General features: G+C 45.3%; 1 protein-coding gene across 8 annotated transcripts in view; it reads left to right on the top strand.

Moving 5' to 3' along the window:
* Positions 1-24,750, top strand: part of LOC119965299 (glutathione hydrolase 1 proenzyme-like) — a 109,420-nt gene that overhangs the window by 15,886 nt on the left and 68,784 nt on the right. For all 8 annotated transcript variants that reach the window (XM_038795844.1, XM_038795882.1, XM_038795854.1 and 5 more), the window contains one exon: positions 2,687-2,879. In XM_038795844.1, the coding sequence (XP_038651772.1) occupies positions 2,687-2,879 (193 nt within the window). The remainder of the gene's footprint in view (positions 1-2,686; positions 2,880-24,750) is intronic.

The raw sequence follows: 24,750 nt of genomic DNA on the forward strand, positions 1-24,750 counted from the left end.
AACATTGTCCATTTAGCAGCTGTTCTTTGTTTGTCAGCAGTTTGATTACTTAGAATTTATGCCTGAACTGTTCATTGAAGGCGACAATAGCAGTGAAGCGTATGTTTCTGCTGATCATGACTAATGCAAGCCTATACTGTGGAGGTGAGTGTTGGGGATACAGGGTAGATGGTGAGAGCAGTGGCAATGATAGAGGATGTACATTCCACAGGAATATTGAGTGTGTCAATATTTACAGCGAAGGTAGGGTGCTGTGGGAATATCTGTGTTTGAAGGGAAATATCAAAAATAGAAACAAGAATAAGCCATTCAGCCCTTCAAGCCTGCTCCACCATTCAATATGATCATGACTGATCCTCTATCTCAAAGCCACACTCCTGTACTCTCCTCATACTCCTTGACACTTTTAGAGTCTAGAAATCCATCTAATTCCTTCCTAAATATCATCAGTGACTTAATTTCCACAGCCTTCTGTGGTAGGGAATTCCATAGGTTCACCACCCTCTGAGGTGAAGACATTTCTCCTCATCTCAGTCCCCGTATCCTGAGACTGTGACCCCTTGTTCTAGACCCCCGCCCACCCCTCAGCCAGATGAAACAACATCCTGCATCCAGTCTGTCCAGCCCTGTTAGAAATTTATATAATTCAATTAGGTCCTCTCTCAATCTTCTAATTTCCAGTGAATACAGGCCCAGTTAACCCAATCCCCCCTCGTATGACAATCCTGCCTTCCCTGGAATTTGTCTAGTGAATCTTTACGATGACAAATACATCCTCTCTTAGATAAGGAGGCCAAGACTGCAGCATTCTAATAGACCTTGGCAAATCTATGCCCCAGCTCCATGTACTTGCCTTTTCCCCAAAATATGATGCCCTTAAACTTAACAAAAATCTATTAATCCCAGTCTTGGAAAATTTCAATTGCTCCAACAGCCATAGATTTCCACTACCCTGTATGGGAGAGATTGCGATCTGATTTCTGATTTCATCCAATCTGGCCAAACTCCAGGTATGGCCTCACAAATACCCTGTAAGCTGCAGTGAGACATTCTTGCTCCTTTATTCCAGTCCGCTTGCAATGAAGCCAACATATCATTTGCCTTCCTAACTGCTTGATGCTCCTGCTTGCTTTCAGTGACTGTTCTATTAGGACATCCAGGACCTTTTGCACTTCGATATTTCCCAATCTATCACCATTTAAATAATACTGTGCCATTCTGTTTCTCCATCCGAAGTGGATCACTTTGTCTGCACTATACTGTAGCAGCTACATATTTGCTCACTCACTCAACTTGTCTGAATCAATTTGGAAGTCTCCAACATCCTCCTCACCATTCCCATTCCTACAAAGTTTTGTGTCATCAGCAAACTTGGAAATATTACTTTTGGTTCCCTCATCCAAATCATTGGTTTATGTTGTGAATAGCTGGGTACAAGCACTGATCACTGCGGGACCCCACTAGTCACCGCCTGCAACTTCAAAAAGACGCATTTATTCCTACTCTCCATTTCCTGTCTGCTAACCAATTGTCAATCTGGTTCAATATATTACCCCCCCACTCCCATACACTTTAATTTTGCACAGTAACCTGTGGGACTTTAATTAAAAGTTTTCTGAAAAAAGGAAATTGTGAATGCACCATTTGTAAAGGAGCGGAGAATGTGCCAATATCTGCAGACCTGACGCCAGAAAAGTAGCAATCTTTTCTGGTGTCCCTGCCCCCTTCACACATCACAGCAAGTTTAGGAATCGCATTGTTCACAATCCAGATATGGGGAACGATGACTAGTAAGTTAGTGTGAGTTAATATCCACCAAAATACATGTGCAAGTCAATGCTACAATTCCAAAGGGTCAGATTAGCCGGATAAAGAGGGTGGTACTGTTTTGTTATGCTCTTGACGTAGCATAAGATGCTTCCTTGATGTGCACTCTGACAAAGGAAGGTTCAGACTTGGAGATAGCTTTAACACATTTATTGAACTGTTAATGATTCTCCTACTTGGATTCGACTCTCCTGTTAATCCTGCTTTAGCTACTCAGACTGAAGAACCAGTCTGCTACAATCCACGTGGTGGGTATGATGTGTTTCAAATCAACCCTGTGTACTCACTGAGTGTCTCCACTGGAAAGAGGAAGATTATGTGTGCTGTGTCCTTTTATATGGGTTGGTGTAATGCCCCCCTGTGGTAGTGTCACCCCTCTGTGTATCTTGAATGCCCATTGGTCGTGTCCTATCTTACTGACCTATTGGTTGAATGTCTGTGTGTCATACCTCTGCCTAGTGTCTAGCTAGGTGTAGTGTGTTCACATTAACCCCTTGTGTATTTACAGTGATGCATATCACCACAGGCACGTGGCGCAGTGGATAGCACTGCAGCCTATGGCACTGAGGACCTGGGTTCGAATCCCAGCCCAGGGTCACTGTCCGTTTGGAGTTTGCACATTCTCCCCGTGTCTGCGTGGGTTTCACCCCCACAACCCAAAGATATGTTGGTTAGGTGGATTGGCCATAATAAATTGCCCCTTAATTGGGGAAAAAATAATTGAGTACTCTAATTTTTTTTTAAAGGATTAGCCGAATAAAGATTTCCTCATAGCTGCTTTATTTGTTAATTTACTTTGCAATAAACGCTGCAGTTCTGACCCAGAATTGCTACTTCTTTGATGTTTCCCATGTTACAGGAGGGCCTTCAATTGCAGTTCCAGGTGAAATCAGAGGATATGCGCTCGCACACCAATGGCATGGTCGGTTACCATGGAAACAGTTGTTTGAACCATCCATTAAACTCGCAAGAAAAGGTTTTCCGGTTGGTAAGAGTCTTGCCGTAGCCCTCGAAACAAATAAAGTGCAAATCGAAGCAAGTGCTTCATTATGGTGAGAATGAGTTCACTTACAGTTTAAAAACAATTCATTAGTGTTGGCTAATATTTCAACTGACCTAAACTAGAATTTAAAGTGCAGTTTTGGCTGTTGAAGTATGAAATCTACAATTACGCTTTAATTTGAAAATAAGGTTAGCAATAATTCCCTGGTAGAACAACTTATTCCCAAATATGAAATAACAGAAGAGTTTTCTGCTCACATTGACCATTTAGATGTTATTGGCACCATGTTTGAATCTTAGTCTATTTGTACTTGAGAGCACAGGAGTTTTCACCCAGAATGGGGTGCCACGTTCCCACAGTGGTTAGCAATGCTGCCTCACAGCGCGAGGGACCTAGGTTTGATTCTGGTCTGTTAAGCTCCGATGATAACTATATCATAAGAACTAGGAACCAAGTCTGGACTTTTTCGACTCCAAGTTTATTGTGTTCAGAAATCGCTTCTCCACACCCTCTGACGAACCCCCACCCCCTCCAAATATCTGACTATCCTCCCAATGTCTCACTGCACTACTGCCTCCAATCCACGATTTATCCATGTGACTCCCTCCCAATTCTTCCATCTACCCCCAACCCCAACCTAGACACCTGACCTCAAGCCTAGTCACTCCCTCACCCACTTACCTTACACACTTATCTCTTGTCAAAATGACTGGGATGTTTAACCTTCCGACTTTACGGCTGCTAGTGGAATGAAAAGGGAATGGCTTCACTTTCCCAACACTCCTACACCACAATTTAGCTCAGATGGCTAGACAGCTAGTTTGTGATTCAGAGCCAGGCTAGCAGCGCAGGTTCAATTCCAGTACCGGCTGCGGTTATTCATGAAGTCTTCTCAATCTTGCACCTTACCTGAGGTGTGGTGATCCTCAGGTTAAATTACCACCAGTTAGCTCTCCCCCTCAAGGGGAAAACAGACTATGTTCATCACGGACTATGGCAACTTTACCTTACACCACACAGAACAGATCTCCAAAGCAGCTATTCTGTACATTTTTCACCAGGCCTGGGTTGGAAGTCCAGGCGAGAAAGGTACAGCTCCAGTCTAGGGTAAGTAAAAAGGAGGGGGAGTGGCAATCTAATGGTGATTGCTATTCCACAGGGGATTTGGCCCATAGTTTCTAAAGATGTTCACATGCGACTAAAAGTGGTATGAATTAGATCGGGGAGCCTTTGACCTATTCCGACAGCTGCTGTAGATTTCAGTTGCACCCCGCTGAATTAAACGACAGACACAGCAAGCCAACTCAATTCATGGTAACTAACATTTCAAAACCTCATTCATTAAACGTAGTGAGATATTGTTCATGAAAGAAAGGAAGACATTATTGTATTGTGAAAAGGTTTTCCGAACCCCTGTATGATTGTTTCACAGGAATCTGAGGATTGAAAAGCCTGCACATACACAGCTAAAGCAAAAATTAAACTCCAGTCACCGAAAGGTGAACAATTTAATTTGAGTTTCAGCCCAAAATTATTTTTTTCTGATCTCCATGAATATCTGATTAACACACTGCATTCTGGAGAGAGAAATTCAATATAGTCGGTGCCAGAGCGATTACACAGCCAAACATCAAAACTCTTCCCTGTTGAGCCAATTTAATGCGGTGTTTACAGTCTTAATGATAGCCCTACAGTAGACACGAAGCAGGTCTGATGCTTATGTTGGCACGGAATGCCATCGCAAGGTGTACTTTCCTTACACGGTTAAGGCATAGTCTTGCTGATGGCAAATATAGAAGCAGATTTCTGGCTGCCATCTTTTGGGCCCATAGGAAAGGCTCTGGACAGAATATCAAAATTCCGTAATGTGTGTGCAGTTACTTCTCGACTGCTGCAGGTGCCTCAAAATATGAATTGAAAAGATTATAGAAAAGATTATAGATGATGTGTTATGTACTCTGGGATAACACAGGCTGCAACTGGATGCAGCTTTAACCAAAAGATACTCCAGACCTTGAAGTTAGTTCAATCTGATTTATTGAACCAGTAGCACAGTTAGCACAGTTCTCTATGAGTTTGACTCACTGCTAACCTAAGTGTGGTTACTCTGTCTGATTGAACCAGACTAGCTCTTAGCCACATGCTGGAGGTGTGATACTGTACATACACCCTGACTCACTCTGTAGATGTTCATCAATGGAAAGAGGCGGAGTGTGAGTGCCTTGTGCCTTTTATAGTGAGATACCACCCCTGAATGTCCTGCCTGCCCATTGCTCATGTCCTCTTCTCTGTGATCATTTGCTGCATGCCTGTGCCTGTCTGTATATCATTATCTGCATCTCTGCATATCATGACAATAGAATGACACAAATTAAATCCAACACAACCATTTTGAGGGTGTGAACGGAATGAGCCATCACGTTCTCAACATGGAATTGGAAAAATTACTCTGCAATTAAATAATGGCCCCAACAGTCACTCTGCATTTCGACAGCAACAAATAATCTAACCGGAAATCTCAGAATACAAATACCATGGAGAGGGTAAGATTTACAAGGATAATGTCAGCAATATGTGGATGTACAGACCTGGAAAGCGTTGACAGATGGGTTTCTTTTCTTTCTTGGAAAAAAAAGGTGAAGGTATTCAAAGTGTTGGAGGTATTTGAAATTATCATCATGTAGTGAAAGAGTGTAACTAAGAGTTAATCAATATTGTTATGGGCCAGGGTTCAGAGAACCCCAAAGTGTATCATGGAGTTCACCTGACCCACAACTTTTAATAGATTGTGGTATGAGGAGCACACGGCCCACTCTACAGGTGTGATACAGCTGAAATGGAAAATATTTTTTAAAAAGCAAAACAATATTTATTCTATGAACTCAAGTTAACCTTTTCAAAACATACAGTGAACATCTTAGCAACCATTAATTCAAATACAACCCCCAAAGAATACAACACTAAGTAATCCTTGAAGCTTTCCTTTTAAGATCCATAAGACTTAAAACACCTTTCAACAGAAGCACATTAGGTTTACATTCACTACTGAGAACATTTATAATTCTGAATTCACCAAATGATCAAGAGATAGTCTTTTGATGGCAGAGAGAACAGCAGTACACCTGCCTGGTCTGGCTACAGCTCCAACACTGAAAACAAAACTAAAACACACCTTGCAGCCTGCTCAAAAACAAAAGTGAAAAGCTGACAGACAGCCCAGCTCCACCCAATCTCTGACATCACTGCAGTAGTAAACACCCATTTCTTAATGGTACGCTCACTACAGATATTTATGTACTCACCCATTTATAAACACCCATTTCTTAAATGTATGCTCACATGACAATGTAGTATAGTCCTCAAGAAATCCAATCCAGAATTCAGAAAAAACGTCTTTACCCAAAGAGTGGAGCTCACTGCCACAGGATGTGATTCACGTAAATCGTATCTCAGCTCAAAAGGAGGCCTTTGGGCCAATCAGTTTTGCACAAATCCTCCGAAAGAGCACCCCAACTAGACTCCCACCCTCTCCCTGCAACCCTGTAACCCCAACATCTTTGGACTGTGGGAGGAAACTGGAGCCCCTGGAGGACAACGACGGAGACACAGGGGGAATGTGCAAATGCCACACAGTCACCCAAAGCCGGAATTGAACTCGGGTCCCTGGCGTTATGAGGCAGCAGTGCGAACAATTGTGTCACGTGCCGCACTTGTTCATATGCTAAAATGAATTTGTTTCTTTAGAGATTAAAAAAATAAAAAATTCATTACTGGAGTGGATAAGTAACTTGCAGCCAACATTTCAAAATGTCCTTCTGTCTTTGTCTGTCTGTGATCAGAGAAAGACAAAAAGAGTAAGAGTTAGGAAAATGAGGGAAAAGGCTTTTGAACACAGGTAGACTGACGGCAGTCAGGTGTGTTTCAGGGAGAGCTGCAATGCTCTTTGCTGAGGTAGAAATGATGAATAGTAAGAAACAATCTTGCTTCAGTTAGCATTGGGTGTGTTCGGCACCTTTATTTTGTATTATTACAAAATATTAAGTTTTACAGAGCGCATTTAGTGAACCCACTTATAATCGTTGTTGTGCATATTTACCTTACTGTGAAGTAAAGCATCTTAATTCATATTTGATCTTGCCTTGCCAAGTGTTTCCGCAGTGTACCGATATAAAGTATACACATGAAAGACATGAATACCTGCTTTAGATCACAAATGTGCATGATTGCTGTTTCATCTTGTGTTCAGCGTCTAAATGATGATCCTTGAGGCATGTCGATTCTCCAAAAGTAAGCTGCTCGAGACTGTAGTTTGTTAAAACCATGAACCTTTATTTTCAGCTACTTTATTCATTTTGGGACCACCGCAGTAGGTTGTAACTGAATCTCTGTTACTTAACCATGTGGTGTTACATCATTGTTACATCAGCATCAGGTGCAACTGATGTTCACCCTTTATTCTACATCTTCCCTCAAATCTTTATCCCAATACATACATCTTCCACCATCTCTCCCCCCCCCCCCCCCCCCCCCAAAGACTCAGATCTCACAGGGTTAGTCTCTGAGGTGCTTTTACTAGTCTCCCTCATCTCGTTCGATCTATTTCTGAGGTTGAGAAAATTCTGCACTCCCTCATGTTGGTGTGAGTGTCTTTCTTCTGGGTGGATGTAAAGCTTTGTCTTGTTTCTCCTACATTATCTCCATCAGTATTTGAATAGCAAGCCCAAGTTTCTAATAGCTTTCTTTCCAAGGACATTGAGGTACTATGGTTTCTCCTCAGTTCGCTGGTCCATATCAATCTGTCTGATCTCAGTTGTGGAGCTCTGTTGATTATTTTACCTTTTTCTGTTGCTCTTGTACCCACACCTTTACCCCAGGCATCAGCACTGGTAAGTTTCATGCTCTATTCCAGAAGTTAAAGTTACGAGCTTTTTTGTGTCGTTGTTCTTTCTCATGCTGTTTAACCATGGCATTGTTGCATGAGGTGATATTGGGTTCTGGTTTGTGTTGCAGAGCTGGAAGTTGTGTTCTCAACCACCTTCCCATAAACAACTCTGATGATGAGAAACCATTTTGTAGCGGCGAGGTTCGATAACTCAGAGGAGCTAAATTTAAAAATCTTCATTCTTTTCCTTCAAGCCTTTGGTCCACACACTTCTCTTAGCTTCTCGATTTGCTTGAGGATATTGAGACAATCTGGTTACATGAATAAATCTGTATTCGGGCGCAGAGGGTTAGCCCTGCTGCCTCACGGCGCCGAGGTCCCAGGTTCGATCCGGGCTCTGGGTCACTGCCCGTGTGGAGTTTGCACATTCTACCCGTGTTTGCGTGGGTTTCGCCCCCACAACCCAAAGATGCGCAGGGTAGGTGGATTGGCCACACTAAATTGCCCCTTAATTGGAAAAAATGAATTGGGTACTCTAAATTTATAAAAGAAAAAGAAAATTAAATAAAGCTGTATTCTATTGCAACATTTAGGAATTTGCTTATAAATTATTCCAAAATGTTGCAATAGAAGCCACTAGAGTTGTAATTGATGATAGTAAGGGATGTCTTGGAATAAAATCAAATTAATCCATTGCCAGGCGCTCCCACAGTCTTTATGGAAAGGTAGAAGGTGATAGTGTTATTTTGCTCTTGGTTGTTCACTACACAGGTAAGAAAATTAAAAATCATTTCTTCTATAGGACAAGTAATGCCTCGCCACCAGACCGATTTCTATACTCTCCCGTGACATTTTCCTATCTCTAAATGACCTTGGTGAAGTCTTTGAAGTATATCAAGCTGAAGTGGGGGTCAGATATACAGGCTACATCCCGCCGGAATTGGGATGGGACGCAGCCAGTAGATCCCGGGAGGAGCCTTCCCGGGATTCGCAACGGCTGTTACGCCTGTAGAAAAACAAATTGGACCAGCATCAGCTCTTGGGCTAACATGCTATTTGGTCTTCAGTTTTCCAAGCCTGTAAATAATCTTGGAAATTAATTCCTGAATGTACTTCTGTAATGCTCATCAGCAACTTTGCCAACTTCATTGATTAGCTTCAATTTTAAACATGTCTTCCTGCTTACTAAAGAATTCTAGATGACACAATGGAGATTCAATGATTTCCTGATCTTTGTACTTCAATTTTGCCAGATCTTGGCCTGCACCCTGTAAATTAATAGATGATAGTTGTGGTGTATTGTGCTTAAGGCACTTTACTTTGTCTAGTAAGACCATAAAAAACAGGAACGAGAGTAGGCTATTCAGCACCTCCATCCTGCTCTGCCATCCAATACGATCCTGGCACATCTGGGGCGGAATTCTCTGACCCCCCCCCGCAGGGTCGGGGAATCGCCCGGGGCCGGCGTAAATCCCGCCCCAGCCGAGGCCGGAATTCTCCACCACCTGGGAATCGGCAGGAGCGGGAATTACGCCCTGCCGATCGGCGTGCCCCCGCGACGATTCTGCGGCCCGCGATGGGCCGAAGTCCCGCCGCTGATGGGCCTCTCCTGCCGACGTGGTTTAAACCACCTCTGTGCCAGTGAGATTGGCAGTGCGAGCGGGGTCCTGGGGGGGGGGCGCGATACGATCGGACCCCGGGGTGTGTCCCCAAGGTGGCCTGGCCCACGATCGAGGCCCACCGATCGGCGGGCGGGCCTGTGCCGTGGGGGCACTCTTTTTCTTCCGCTGCCGCCACGGCCTCCACCATGGCGGAGACGGAAGAGACACCCTCCACCGCGCATGCGCCGGTGGTGACATCAGCGGCCAATGACGCCACGGCGCATGCGTGGACCGGCGAAGGACTTTCGGCCAGCCCCGACACCGGGCGGCGTAGCGCCAAAGGCCGTTGGCGCTCGTTTTGGCGCCAGTCGGCGTAGCGGGAGCCACTCCGGCGCTGGACTAGCCCCTAAAGGTGCAGAGAATTCCACACCTTTGGGGAGGCCGGACGCCGGAGTGGTTGGCGCCATTCCGCTAAGCCGGGACCCCCCGCCCCGCCGGTTAGGGGAGAATTTCGCCCTTGATATCCGTCACATCCACTTTCCTGACCTTTCCCCATAATCCTTGATTCTCTTACTGATCAAGAATCTATCCATCTCAGCCTTATATAAATGCAAAGTCTCTGTCCCCACAGCTCTCTGTGCCAAGGAGTTCCAAAGACTCACATCCCTCTAAAAGAAGAAATTCCTCCATCTCAAATTGGCATCCCTTTATTCTGAGACTGTGCCCTCTGGTCGTGGACTGTCCACGAGGGAAAACATCCTCTCCGAATTTACTCTGTCAAATCCCTCAAGAATATATTTCAATGAGATCACCTCATTATTCTAAATTTCAATAAGTAGAGTCCCAACCTGTTTAACCTTTGCTCATGAGACAGTCCCTCCATACAAGGGATTATCCTAGTGAACCTTCTCTGAACTGACTCAAGTATACCTTTCTTCAAATAAGAGGACCAAACTATTCACAGTACTCCAGATATGGTACAATTGCAGCAAGACTTCCCTGCTCTTATACTCCAACCCACTTGAAATAAGAGCCAACATTCCATTAGCCCACCGGATTACCGACTGCAACTGTTTGACATCTTTCTGTGTTTTGTGCACACTTGCACAAGTCCCTTTGTGTGCAGCTTTCTGCAGTTTTTCACCATTTAAATAATAGTCTGTTCTTTTGTTCTCCCTTCCGAAATGAATGACTTTACATTTTTCCACTTTGTACTCCATTTGCCCACTTACTTAACCAGTCAATATCTCTCTGTAAATTGTTTTACCCCTCTCATAACTTGCCTTTCCAACTATTTTTGTTGTCTGCAAATTTCCATTCGCTTCCATCTGCCAAGTCATTGATATACATTGTAAACAGTACCAGCACTGATCCCTGTGGATCTCCAGTGGTTACAGGTCACCAACCTGAAGAAGAGCCCCTTATCCCAATTCGCAGTTTCCTGCCCATTTACCAATTCTCCATTCATGCCAATAAACTACCTCCAACACCATGGACTCATCTTTTTGTGAGGTACCTCCTGCACCTCCTGGAGAAACTCTAGCCCCTGTGTCTATTTTAAACTGTGGGTTATCAATCCACATCAATTTTAATAATCCAGTATTTATTTTCCATTTAATTTCCTCCCTGTAGGAAAGTTACTTCATTTTTCTGTGGTTCTTCCACTTCTTGTATGTGGTATGGTTTTAACATCTTTTCTTTCTTTTTGCAGGCTACATGTTTGTAAGATTGGTAAACAATTTAAAAATGTCCTTTTTTTTCCACAGTTGTGGCACTCTGTTCCCTTTATGTCGGGCATTCTTCCCATTTATTCAGGCTTTTGCCTGCCACACAGAGAGCATTTCAAGATGGTGATTTGCGTGCTTTTCCCTGTTTGGGGGGCTTCTGCATTGGTGCACTCTCCCTCTTCTGGCCTGCATTCTGAATGGCCTCACTCATTCGTTTCCATGGAATCTCACCTTCTCCATGAACAAATGCTCCAACTTGCTTTCTGAACTCAGTTTGTCTTGCAATTTTTATCACATTGACATAGAGTTAAATCTTTTCTCGTTTGCAGGAGATCTGATAGACCTTTGTCTCAGAGCTCAACTCCTATTCGACCACAAATCAATTTTTCCCTCAATTTTCTACCAACCTGTATAAATGGCTGATAAATGAATCTATGCTCATGTCTGGTTTTTGCATTCGCTTGCGAAACTTTACCCTCTCTAATTAATTTTTGGAATGTTGAAATATGAATCAAATGTCTGGAGGCCCTAATCATAAATAGAAATATCATCGACTGCCTATTTTAATATTATGCCATTGTCAATAGCTCCAACTGCATGGAGTAATATACTGACCTGATGCTTTTGTTCTTTTTATGTGAAAACCAGAAGCAGTTCTATATCTGGAAAATCTCTTTCCCAATGATCCCAGAGCTGAGCCTGTTGCAATAACCATTACATTGGCTTCACACTATATTCCCAGGTTCCATTATGTTACACATAGATATAAAGCAGTGGGATTAACTCCCATTCAAGACACTGGGGTCACTTGTAGGATTGACTCGCACCATCGTCCCCAAAAGGTTTTGTGGCCAAACTCCACTTGTATGAAACATTTTGATCAACAATTTGATATTATGCTTCCTAAACCAGCTTTTGTGGAACAAGATTACTAATTTAAAGTGCTGAACTGTGGGGGGCTAGTGATGCAAGATCTCACAAAATATCCCATGGGTTTCTGTAACAAATATGTGAGACTGAGGGTAGTTTTAACCTAATTCTGCCTGGCAGGAACAGGATTGGAGTGGCTACCTATTTCAACTCACTTTTCATTGAAGTAAAAATTGGGTGGGGTGGAAAATGGAGGACTGACTTGAACCTGCCTTTTGCCTACCCACTGGCGTTAGGTTTTGGCGATAAACAAAATGCCTCGGCGTGATTCTCCATTCTGACGGCAGAGTGTTGACGCTGTTGTAAAAACTGGAGAGTTTAACGACAGCATCATCGGACCGCCATGTGGCGATCCTCTGCCCTACAGGAGGTCAGCACGACACTGGGGCGACCCACGCCGCTCCAGCTACCGATACCGGTGTCCAATGGGTGCCACAGGTCTGCGCATGCGTGCTGCAACCAGTGCAAATGCGCGCATGGACACTGCGACCGGCGCAAATACATGTATACGCGGTAGCTTCCTTCTCTGTGCCGGCCCCGATGCAACATGGCGTAGGGCTACAGGGGCCGGTGCAGAGTAAAAGAGGCCCCCACTAGGAGAGGCTGGCCCATCAATCGGTAGGCCCCGATCGCAGGCCAGACCACGGTGGAGGCCCCGCCCCCAGGATCGGAACACCCCTACCTGCCCCTCCACCAGGTTGCCCACGACAGGATGGATGCCGAGGTCCCACCAGGTAAGACCTGATGTGAACAGCACCGGCGGGACTCGGGCTTCTTTGGCGGCCACTCGACTCATCCCGGGTGGAGAATCGCTGGGGAGGGGCTGCGTCGAGTGTCCCCCGACCAGAGTCACGCCAGTGGTCAATGGCGGCGATTCTCCGGTCAGCGGAGAATCGCCGGGCGGGCTGTGAAGAGTGGCCCTCGATCAGCGCCGCAGCGACGCTAATGGCGCCGATTCTCTGGTCAGCGGAGAATCGGTGGACTGGCGCGGGCGGTGTCGCGCGAATCTCGCTCAGCCGGCGATTCTTCGAACCGGCGTGGGCTGTGAGAATCCCGCCCCCTGTTTCTGGGTAAGAATAAGCTCCTTGCCACAAGAAGTTATTTTTGCTGTATGAGCTCTGTTTTCTGCTGTGGACTTGTGCCTTATTCAAATTAAATCAAGCCTATTTCAAACTCCGACATTCTGCGGAGAATGTTCAATACAACCCAGCCTTCTGGAGATTTACCCCAATCTCAGGAGAGATACAAGGTTGTAATCTGATGCTGCAGTTCACACTGTTACTTAAAGCAATTGATCAAATAATGATTTTCTCATCACTACCAATTATCCATCAAGTGACTTTCAACATAGAAACTGACTAAATATCTGGTGGAAAAGGCTCTCATGATACAGGTTCTAAAACTATTTGGGCAATACATTTTTAATTATTTGTGCCATTTGATAATTTATTGAGAAATTATGATGAAGAAATCCTTTGTACAGATTTTGGCAGTACAGCAACATTTTTTATTATGGACGTGACTGAATTATAAAAACATCCATGTGAGAACGAGAGGTCATAGTTTCAGGATGAGGGGTAACAAATTTAAAACCGAGATGAGGAGAAACTCTCCCAAAGGGTTGTGAATCTGTGGAATTTGCTACTCCAGCATGCGGGGGATTCTGGGACAGTGAGTAAATTTAAGGAGGAGTTAGACAAATTTTAAATTAGTAATGGGTTGAAGGGTTACGGAGAATGGGCAGGATGGTGGAGTTGAGGCCATGATCGTATTGAATGGTGGAGCAGGCTCAAGAGGCTAAATTGCCGACTCCTGCTCCTAGTTCTTATGTTCTAAGAAAGAACTATTCTGTCTAATTCCACCTTCCAGCTCTTCTTGGTCTGTAGCCCTATGGGTAACAACACCTCAAGCACAAATCTGGTGTTCTTGATTAATAAGGGGATCAAGGGTTAGGAGAGAAGACAGGAGAGTGAGGGTGAAGAATATATAAGCCATGATCAAATAGCAGAGCAGACTCGATGGGCCGAATGTCCTAATTATGCTCCTTTATATCTTATGTCAAAAGATATTCACCAATGTTCTCAGCATAGACGGATTTGTGCTCCAATGTTGTAATTCTACCACCAATCCCCTTTGGACATGGATTCTATTGGAAATATTGGGCGCAATTTAACCAAAACGTTTCTCAGTGTGGCAGTGACCGGGAACTGCCCCGAGCCTCCCAAGGCTCGGCCCGGCGAAGCCACCACCGCTATACAACGTTAATGGGTCCACTTAATGAGGCACCATTGGCTTCACGGTGCAAATTATGGTCCCGCCAGCTGATTCACCGGTACTGTGTCGCGCCCCACGACCCCAACAAGGCGGAGCAGCACTTAAACCGCTCCTTCAAAGTCACCCCCACAAAGCTCACAGCCATGTCTCCGAGAAGACCAGTTCCACGATTCGGAGATGCTAACCTGGCTAGATTACTGGACACAGTAGGGACCAGACGGGTGCCCTTTTCCCCCAAGGGCCTCGGAGGGTCAGCCGCAGGGCAGCCAGTGCTGCCTGGGAGGAAGTAGCAGCGGCCTTCAGTTCGGGGATGTGGCCAGGAGGTCGCGGGGTGGCTAAGGACAGATCAGTAATCAACTTAGAGGTTGGCGTATGGTCCAGAGGTGAGGATCCACCAGCCCCCACCCAGGTGACCTGTCACACATGAGGTGTTATTGCCATGCAGATTTATCCATCCGTCCCACTGATCATTCCCCCACAGGACCTCCATCCGGCCACAGCTGGCCCATCAGGTTGGATCACCCCTCCCCCCCACCCCCATTTCCAAGAGAACATCTCGGAGAAGAGCTCTGAGAAGACCACCATCTAAGCATCAAAGGTTTTAACTCCACCTTCCACTGGCGCAGAGACAGACACAATGGTGGGCAACAGTAGTGGTCAGGCTTCTGGGGCACATAATGCTGATGCAGCAGATGTTGATGCACATCAGGTGGAGGCAGTGAGATAGCAGTCAGAGTTCTGCTGGATCCCTGGACCCAGCTGGGTCCCAGTCAGATGCTGAGCCTCTGGACTAGGTTTACCCGGAGCTGATGCAGACATTAGGGCGCAGCCGTGATATTCAGAGGGGTATGACAGTGACTCTTCAGCAGGTCCATAGCAGATTGAAGGAGTCCCAGAGACTATGGGCACAGGAGATGGCACTGAGTGGTTAGAATGCATGGCACAGAGGCCAACACTGCTAGGTGCCGACCGCAGTGGAGAGCCTGCCGCACAACGTCAGCAGCATGAGTGGAGGTGTCCAAGACGTGGCACAGTCAGTGATGGCCAGGGCTGAGCGTCTTGACAGCGTGTCCCATTCGCTGGGGGACATGACCCAGTACCAGGTGGAAATAATGAGTTGCAGCAGAGCATGTCCCAGTCCCAGGTAGGCATTGCCGAGGCCCTTCAGAAAACGTCCTGGTCGCTAGGGGAGGTCTCACAGTACTATAACCGAGCCAAGGCGATGTGGGTCATGTCCCATTCTCAGGTAGGCATAACTGAGGCGCTGCAGAGCATGTCCCAGTCACGGGAGCACGTGTTCCAGTCGCAGTTGGGCATAGCGGCAGCCGATGGAGGAGCCAAGGGCGTCAACACCATGCTGCAGATATTGGGGAGCCGCCAGGGCTGGCAGAGCCAAATGACGGACGGGCAGCCAGGGCTCGATCAAGGTGCCCCTCCATCCCGAGGTGAATCCCAGGGCTCTATATACACCGACCGGGAGGAGGAGGCACTGGTTGTCAACCCGGACTCACCCCATGAAGTGAGGATGGTGGCTACCCACTCCCCCGAGACTAACCCCACTGACTCCAGCCCCAGAGCTCCCAGAAGACACCCGCCAGGGGAATCGAAGACCACAGGTCATGGTAGGCAGCAGACTGCTTCCACCTCTGATGTGCATCTTGGGAACACACCTAGGTGCAGCAGTCAAGCAGGTTAGGCTAAGCAGGGCGAGGATCACAGAGAGGGCACTGGGAGGATGGGGTGGGAATGTGGTAAGGGGGGGGTTGGGTGAGTTGTATGAGGGGAGGTATGGGGGAGGGTCTGCGAGGGGTGGGGAAGGGATATTACATGATCAGCGGATTGGGGCAGTTGGGGACACATTTGTTAAATGGTAAAAATTGTTGACCTCAACCAATATGGTACCTCTGGCACTTTCTTCCACAATGTGGGCCGAGCACCAATCCCGTGCCCCATCTCCCCGGAAAAGGCGGTCCTGGACGCCTCTTCTCTGCCTTTCCCACCCGTCATGCCCTGCCCACCCACCCCCGGCCGCAGCAGGAGCCCCTGCTCACCAGACCCCACAACCTGTAGCCCAGACACCCGTACGTAATGTTACCTGGACTGGCACTGGTCCCCTCTCCGGCGTACACACCCACCCTCTGGGCATGGAAATATTTCCGGTGCTGGGGCCCAGCCCCTGGGTGTTCAGATAATGGCCCCGCTGTGACTGTGGTTTTACCTCGTACCGTGTTCAGAAAAAGTGTCCAGGCATCACGTTCTGATTAGAATGCTAAGCAATACAATAACCCCCATGTGGTACATGACACGCCTACCCACAAGGATCCACTTGGGATGTGTAAAGTGCTCACTTAACTATGATTGCAAATTCCCTATTAGCAATAGCCTTCAGCCGCGAGGCCAGAGGCCTCTGCAGTCAGTTGGAGTTATGGATGGTCAGTGGGGCAGGCGCACAGGAGCTGGGGTTGCCCCGGAACAGGACCACATGATCCAGGGGCATGGTGGCCCCGTGGGCGCTGAGACACCCATCTCCTACCCCCCAACCCAGCTGATGGGCAGCCACCATCCCACCTCCCATGAATGGTGGTCCACGCTGACTGAGGCTGGCCCCCCATGGGGTTCCCCGACCCTCTTCAGAGCACTGGGGAAATACGCCCAGTGCCCCCGGGAGCACTGGCTACTCACCTTCTCGGGTCGGACATGTGAGAGTACCTTCAAGAAATGGTGTTTATTACTGAAGTGATGTCAGAGTGTGGGTGGAGCTGGGCTGTCTGTCAGCTTTTAGTTTCACTTTAAGAAAAAGCTTGGGTGTGTCTGTGTTATTTTGGTTTTGTTTCACTGTTGGAGCTGCAGTCAGTCACAGAATGTGTAATGTTGTTCTCTCTGCCATGTAAAGAATATCTCTTGATCATTTGGTGAATTCAGAGTGAGAACGGTTCTCAGTAGTGAATTTAAACCTGATGTGGTTCTGTTAAAATATTTTTTGGATATCTTGATTAATAAGGGGATCAGAGGTATGGGGAGAAGGTAGGAGAATGGGGATGAGAAAAATATCAGCCATGATTGAATGGCGGAGCAGACTCGATAGGCCAAGTGGCCTAATTCTGCTCCCATGTATTATGGTCTTATGGTCTGAAAAGGAAAGTAAGGATTACTTAGTGTTGTATTCTTTGGAGGTTGTATTTGAATTAATGGTTGCTAAGATGTTCACTATGTTTTAAAAAAGGTTAACTTGAGTTCATAGAATAAACATTGTTTTGATTTTTTAAAATACTTTTCATTTCTGCTGTACCACACCTGTGGAGTGAGCCGTGTGCTTCCCATACCACAATCTATTAAAAGTTGTGGGTCAGGTGAACTCCATGATACACTTTGGGCTTCTCTAAACCCTGGCCCATAACATATTGGGGGCTCGAGGGGGATAAAAGTCCATCTATTGGATTGGCTTAGTGAACTTAAAGGCAGTGAAGGGTGAGCATATTGTGGTTGCTTTTCAGGTGTAGTATTCCAGTTTAAGTGGGGAGTGTGTTGTGGACCATGGCTCTTTTAGAGGCTCAGAATTTTTTGGGGGTGGAGACGGGCACACGCAGTACCTTACGGACAGAGACGAAAAGCAGACTGTTAGATTTGGCAAAAACATTGCAGTTAACATTACCTGACAAAATGCAAAAAGATAAGGTAATTATAGCGGTGGCTAAGCATTTAAAGTTGCCTGAGATACAGTTTGACTCATGGAAATGGCAAAAATTCACTTACAAATTAAACAAATGGAACATGAGAAAGAATTAAAGCAGCTTGAATACGGGAGAGAGGGGAAAAAGAAAGAGAGATAGAGGAAAAAGAAAGAGAGATAGAGGAAAAAGAAAGAGAGATAGAGGAAAAAGAAAGAGAGATAGAGGAAAAAGAAAGAGAGATAGAGGAAAAAGAAAAGGAGAGAGAAGAAAGGAGAAAAGAACGAATAGTCCTAGCAGAACAAAAAAAAGAGAAATGGAGATACAGATCAGGGAAAAAGATGAAAAGAGAGAGTTTGAACTTCAGAAAATGGCCATGAAACATGACAGTCAGTTAAAATTGGCAGACGTAAAGGGAAACGTACATTTGGATGATAGTGATGAAGATAGTGAGAAAGAGCGTCATAGTTGAAGGCTTGGTGGGGATTTATTTAAATCTGTCCAAGCACTGCCAAGGTTTGATGAGAAGGAGGTAGAAGCCTTTTTTGTTTCATTTGAGAAGGTAGATAAACAAATGAAATGGCCACAGGACATGTGGATATTGCTGATTCAAACAAAGCTGGTAGGTAGGGCTAATGAAGTGTTTGCATCACTACCGGAGGAGCTATCTGGGATATTTGAGGAGGTGAAAAAATCCATCTTAGGTGCATATGAACTGGTGCCTGAAGCCTACAGACAAAGGTTTAGAAATTTAAGGAAAGAATTTGGTCAAACATACATGGAGTTTGAAAGGCTCAAACAGAGTAATTTTGACAGGTGGATAAGGGCTTTGAAAGTAGACCAAACGTATGAAGCTCTCAGATAAATTATACTTTTGGAGAAGTTTAAAAATTCAATTCCTGATGTAGTGAGAACTCATGTGGAAGAGCAGAGGATTAAAACTGCGAGGTTAGCAGCAGAAATGGCAGATTATTATGAATTAGTTCATAAACCAAAGCTTGGTTTGCGACATCAGTTTCTGGTGGTTGAAGAAAAGCACTGGGAAGGCTGTTGGAGTAAAACAGGATAAGAAAGTGAGGTTTGTTACAGTGGTAAAGGAAAGCCCAAGTGAAGTGAAGGAGGTGCAAACGATTGTACAGCCTGATCAAGAGGTGATTGATAAGAAGATGCCAGATCTCTTTAAAGAATTTACTTGTGTGGGTAAAGTTTACTCGTGTATGAGGAGGAGCAGGTAAAGAAGTCACAATTTTCAGAAATACGGGAGCTCGTCAATCTTTAATGCTAAGAGATGAGGAGTTATGTAGTTTGGGAAGAATATTGCCAGAAAAGGTGGTAATATGTGAATTCAGGGTGAGAGGAGTAGTGTTCCATTATATAAGGTAAGGTTGGAAAGTCCAGTGAAGAGTAGTGAAGTGGTAGTAGGAATACAGTTTATCTAGGATAATGATATAGCTGGATTGCTGGTGGGACTGATTCCTGCTATGGTTGAAAAGCCCTCAGTGGAAAATCAGACAACTGAAGCATTGAAGGACGAGTATCCTGGGATTTTCCTGGATTGTGTCGTAACAAGGTCGCAAAGTCACAGGTTAAGACAAGAGGAGAAATCAAAGAGTGAAGATGAAGTTGAAGTGCAATTATCAGAAACAATTCTTGATCAGATGGTTGAAAAGGAACAAGAACAGGTGGAGGATGACGCGGATATTTTTAGTTCAGGAAAATTGGTGGAGTTACGACAGAAAGATATAGAAATAAAACGGATGTATCAGAAAGTATATACGGAAGAGGAATCTGAGTGTATACCAGAGTGTTATTACCGTAAATGTGATGTCTTGATGAGAAAATGGAGACTTTTACATACGCAGGCGGACGAAAAGTGGGAAGAAGTTTATCAAGTAGTATTGCCGGTAGGGTACAGAAAGGAGCTGTTGCGAGTTGCACATGAAGTACCAGTGGGAGGTCTTTTGGGAATAAGGAAAACTCAAGCTAAAATCCAGAAACATTTTATTGGCCAGGACTACATAAAGATGTAGTTAAATTTTGTCAATCATGTCACACATGCCAAGTGATAGGGAAACCTCAAGCAGTGATAAAACCAGCGCCCTTAATACCCATTCCAGCATTTGAGGAACTTTTACAAGGATCCTAATTGATTGCCTTGGAACGCTTCCTAAAACAAAAAGTGGGAATCAATGGGCGGAATTCTCCCAAAGGCCCGACGCCGTTGTGAAACCTGGAGAGGTTCACGACGGCGTCGGAGGCCTCTCCTGGCCCCCTATTCTCCCCCCCCCCGCCGGGGGGCTGGGAGGGCCGTGCCAGGAGACTCAGCCGCCGGGCCTTGTCGCTGGCATCAAGGCCCGGCGCGCTGAGAATGACACGGCCGATGCGCCTAATGACGTCAGCTGCGCATGCGCAGGTTGGCCGGCGCCAACCCGTGCATGCGCGGTTGCCGTCTTCCCCTCCGCCGCCCCGCAAGACGTGGCGGCTTGATCTTGCGGAGCGGCGGAGGGGAAAGAGAGCGTCCCATTGAGACACCGGCCCGACGATCGGTGGGCACCGATCGCGGGCCTGTCCCCTCCTGAGCACGGTCGTCGTGCTCAGTCCCCTCTAGGCCCCCCACATGCCCCAAACGGGCATCTCACGCCGTGTTCACGACGGCAGCGACCAGGTGTGGTTGCCGCCGTCGTGAAACGGTCGCAAACGGCAAGCCGCTCGGCCCATCCGGATCGGAGAATCGCAGGCCTCCGTGAAAAACGGCGGCCCACGATTCTTCGAGCGGCTTGTCGCAAAACGCGACACGCCATTTTGGGGGGGGGTGGGAGAATCGTGGGAGGTGCGAGAGTGGACCTCCCGCAATTCCCCCACCCAGCGTGAGGAGCAGAGAATTCCGCCTAATATCTTTGACGATAATGTATGTGTCTACTAGGTTTCCAGAGTCCATTCCAGTATGTAATATTACAGCTAAAAAGATTGTGGAGGAGTTACTTAAATTCTTTACTGGAAATGGACTACCCACAGAAATACAATTGGATCAAGGATCAAATTTTACTTCACGGTTATTCAAAGACGGGGCTGTTTAGCACAGGGCTAAATCGCTGGCTTTGAAAGCAGACCAAGCAGGCCAGCAGCATGGTTCAATTCCCGTAAGAGCCTCCCCGAACAGGCACCGGAATGTGGCGACTAGGGGCTTTTCACAGTAACTTCATTTGAAGCCTACTCATGACAATAAGCAATTATCATTTTATTTTAGAAGTTATGGATAGCTTCGGACTAAAACAATTTAAATCAACTGCGTACCATCCAGAATCACAGGGAGTGTTAGAAAGGTGGAATCAGACATTAAAGACAATATTGAGGGCTTATTGTCATGATTATCCAGAGGATTGGGATAAAGGAATTCCATTTGTCCTGTTTGCAATTAGGGATCACCTAATGAGTCAACCAAATTCAGGTCCTTTTGAACTAATTTTTGGTCATGAGGTAAGAGGACCACTTAAATTGATTAACGGAAAATTGGTGAGTGAGAAATCGTAAATTACATTATTGGATTACGTGTCAAATTTTAGGGAATGATTAAATAGAGCAGGTGAATTAGCTAGACAACATTTAAAAGTTGCACAAAATGTGATGAAATGGGTAGTGGACAAGAAACCAATGTTTGTAGTTTTGCCAATGGAGATAGAGTTTTCGTGTTGTGGTAGGTGAGCCTTTAAAAGCAAGGTTTTGTGGACCTTGTCAGATTGAAAGAAAATTAAGTGAGGTTAATTATGTGGTGAAAAGCACCAGATAGAAGAAAGACTCACCGAGTGTGTCATAAGAACATAAGAACTAGGAGCAGGAATAGGCCATCTGGCCCCTCGAGCCTGCTCCACCATTCAATGAGATCATGGCTGATCTTTTGTGGACTCAGCTCCACTTTCCGGCCCGCACATCATAACCCTTAATCCCTTTATTCTTCAAAAAACTATCTATCTTTACCTTAAAAACATTTAATGAAGGAGCCTCAACTGCTGCACTGGGCAAGGAATTCCATAGATTCACAACCCTTTGGGTGAAGAAGTTCCTCCTAAACTCAGTCCTAATTCTACTTCCCCTTATTTTGAGGCTATGTCCCCTAGTTCTGCTTTCACCCACCAGTGGAAACAGCCTGCCCGCATCTATCCTATGTATTCCCTTCATAATTGTATATGTTTCTATAAGATCCCTCCTCATCCTTATAAATTCCAACGAGTACAGTCCCAGTCTACTCAACCTCTCCTCATAATCCAACCCCTTCAGGTCTGGGATTAACCTAGTGAATCTCCTCTGCACACCCTCCAGTGCCAGTATGTCCTTTCTCAAGTAAGGAGACCAAAACTGAACACAATACTCCAGGTGTGGCCTCACTAACACCTTATACAATTGCAACATAACCTCCCTAGTCTTAAACTCCATCCCTCTAGCAATGAAGGACAAAATTCCATTTGCCTTCTTAATCACCTGTTGCACCTGTAAACCAACTTTCTGTGACTCATGTACTAGCACACCCAGGTATCTCTGCACAGCGGCATGCTTTAATATTTTATCGTTTAAATAATAATCCCGTTTGCTGTTATTCCTACCAAAATGGATAACCTCACATTTGTCAACATTGTATTCCATCTGCCAGACCCTAGCCCATTCACTTAACCTATCCAAATCCCTCTGCAGACTTCCAGTATCCTCTGCACTTTTCGCTTTACCACTCATCTTAGTGTCATCTGCAAACTTGGACACATTGCCCTTGGTCCCCAACTCCAAATCATCTATGTAAATTGTGGACAATTGTGGGCCCAACACGGATCCCTGAGGGACACCACTAGCTACTGATTACCAACCAGAGAAACACCCATTAATCCCCACTCTTTGCTTTCTATTAATTAACCAATCCTCTATACATGCTACTACTTTACCCTTAATGCCATGCATCTTTATCTTATGCAGCAACCTTTTGTGTAGCACCTTGTCAAAGGCTTTCTGGAAATCCAGATATACCACATCCATTGGCTCCCCGTTATCTACTGCACTGGTAATGTCCTCAAAAAATTCCACTAAATTAGTTAGGCATGACCTGCCCTTTATGAACCCATGCTGCGTCTGCCCAATGGGACAATTTCTATCCAGATGCCTCGCTATTTCTTCCTTGATGATAGATTCCAGCATCTTCCCTACTACCGAAATTAAGCTCACTGGCCTATAATTTCCTGCTCTCTGCCTACCTCCTTTTTTAAACAGTGGTGTCACGTTTGCTAATTTCCAATCCACCGGGACCACCCCAGAGTCTAGTGAATTTTGGTAAATCACCAAATCCAGATGACTGTGAATTTGACATACCTGAAATTAAATTGGAAACTGAGGATGTTCTTAAAAATTGTACCTCCCAGAGGAAAAAAGGAGTGACTTGAAAGAGTTATTGATATCACGTGATCAAATTTGTGGAGATAAATTGGGAAGTACTAACATGGCTATACGTGATGTAGATGTGGGAAATGCTGTTCCAATCAAACAATATCCATATAGACGTAACCCTTTAAAATTTGCACAGGTGAACAAAGAGATTGAGAGTATGCTTAAAAATGGCATAATTGAAGTTGGTTGCAGCCAATGGAGCTCACCCATAGTGATGGTACCTAAACCAGACGGTACCCAGCGCTTGTGTGTGGACTATAGAAATGTTAATACAGTTACAAGAACGGACTCTTATCCTATTCCACATTTGGAGGATTACATTGAGAAAGTGGGACAATCCGCTTTTATTTCTAAACTGGATTTACTTAAAGGTTACTGGTTTGTCCGAAAGGGCGAAGGAGATTTCAGCTTTTGTGACTCCAGATGGTATGTACCAATTCGAAGTTATGCCATTTGGCATGAAAAATGCCCCAGCCACATTTCAACGGTTAACTAACAAAGTTGTTGCAGGATGACCCAATTGTGCAGTATACATCGACGATCTGGTAATTTTCAGCCAGACATGGAAAGAACATGTGAAACACCTGATGGAGTTATTTGATCGATTCAGGAGGTGGGTTTGGTGGTAGAGCTAGCCAGAAGTAAATTTGGAAAAGCCCAAGTCATTTTCCTTGGCCATACAATTGGACAGGGTCGAATGGTCACACGGGATCTGAAAACAAAAGTTATTGAGGTGTTTCCAGTACCCTCGAGACAAAGGGAAATAATGTGATTTCTTGGCATGAGTGGATTTGATAGATCATTTGTGCCAAATTTTTGTTGCGTGGTTGCTCCACTGATGGACTTGCTGAAGAAACGTAAAAGATTTCAGTGGCCAGCGGAGTTTCAACAGACATTTGACTGCCAGAAAGCTGTGATAACCAATGCTCCTGTGTTGGAGAATTACAAGGGACTCTGTGATCAGATTGAACGAAAGTATCTGACTTTAAAGAGAAATGCTGAGGCGTAAAGAAATGGATGGATTGTGCAGACACCTTCTTGTTCAAAGCAACTGTCAATCAAGAAGGATTCCAGTTGGAGGAAGAAGAAAATAAATGGACTATATGATTGTTCCTGTTTGCGTGTGTTGTTTTTTGAAACAAAAAAGTATATTAACTGTGCATTTTTATGGGAAAGTGAAAAGGTGAAAAATGAAACCATCTTGAAGTTGATGGTTTATTTTGTTTTCTTGGGGGGAGGTGTCATCTGAGAGTACCTTTGGGAAATGGGTGTTTTTTTTATAGAATAACTGTTGTGGGTGTACCTTTAAGAAATAGGTATTTATTACTGCAGTGATGTCCGAGTGTGGGTGCAGCTGTGCTGTCTGTCAGCTTTTAGTTTCACTTTAAGAAAAGGCTTGGGTGTGTCTGTGTTA

This window comes from Scyliorhinus canicula, chromosome 1 (genome assembly GCF_902713615.1).
Source record: "Scyliorhinus canicula chromosome 1, sScyCan1.1, whole genome shotgun sequence".
In the NCBI taxonomy this organism is placed as follows: Eukaryota; Metazoa; Chordata; class Chondrichthyes; order Carcharhiniformes; family Scyliorhinidae; genus Scyliorhinus; species Scyliorhinus canicula.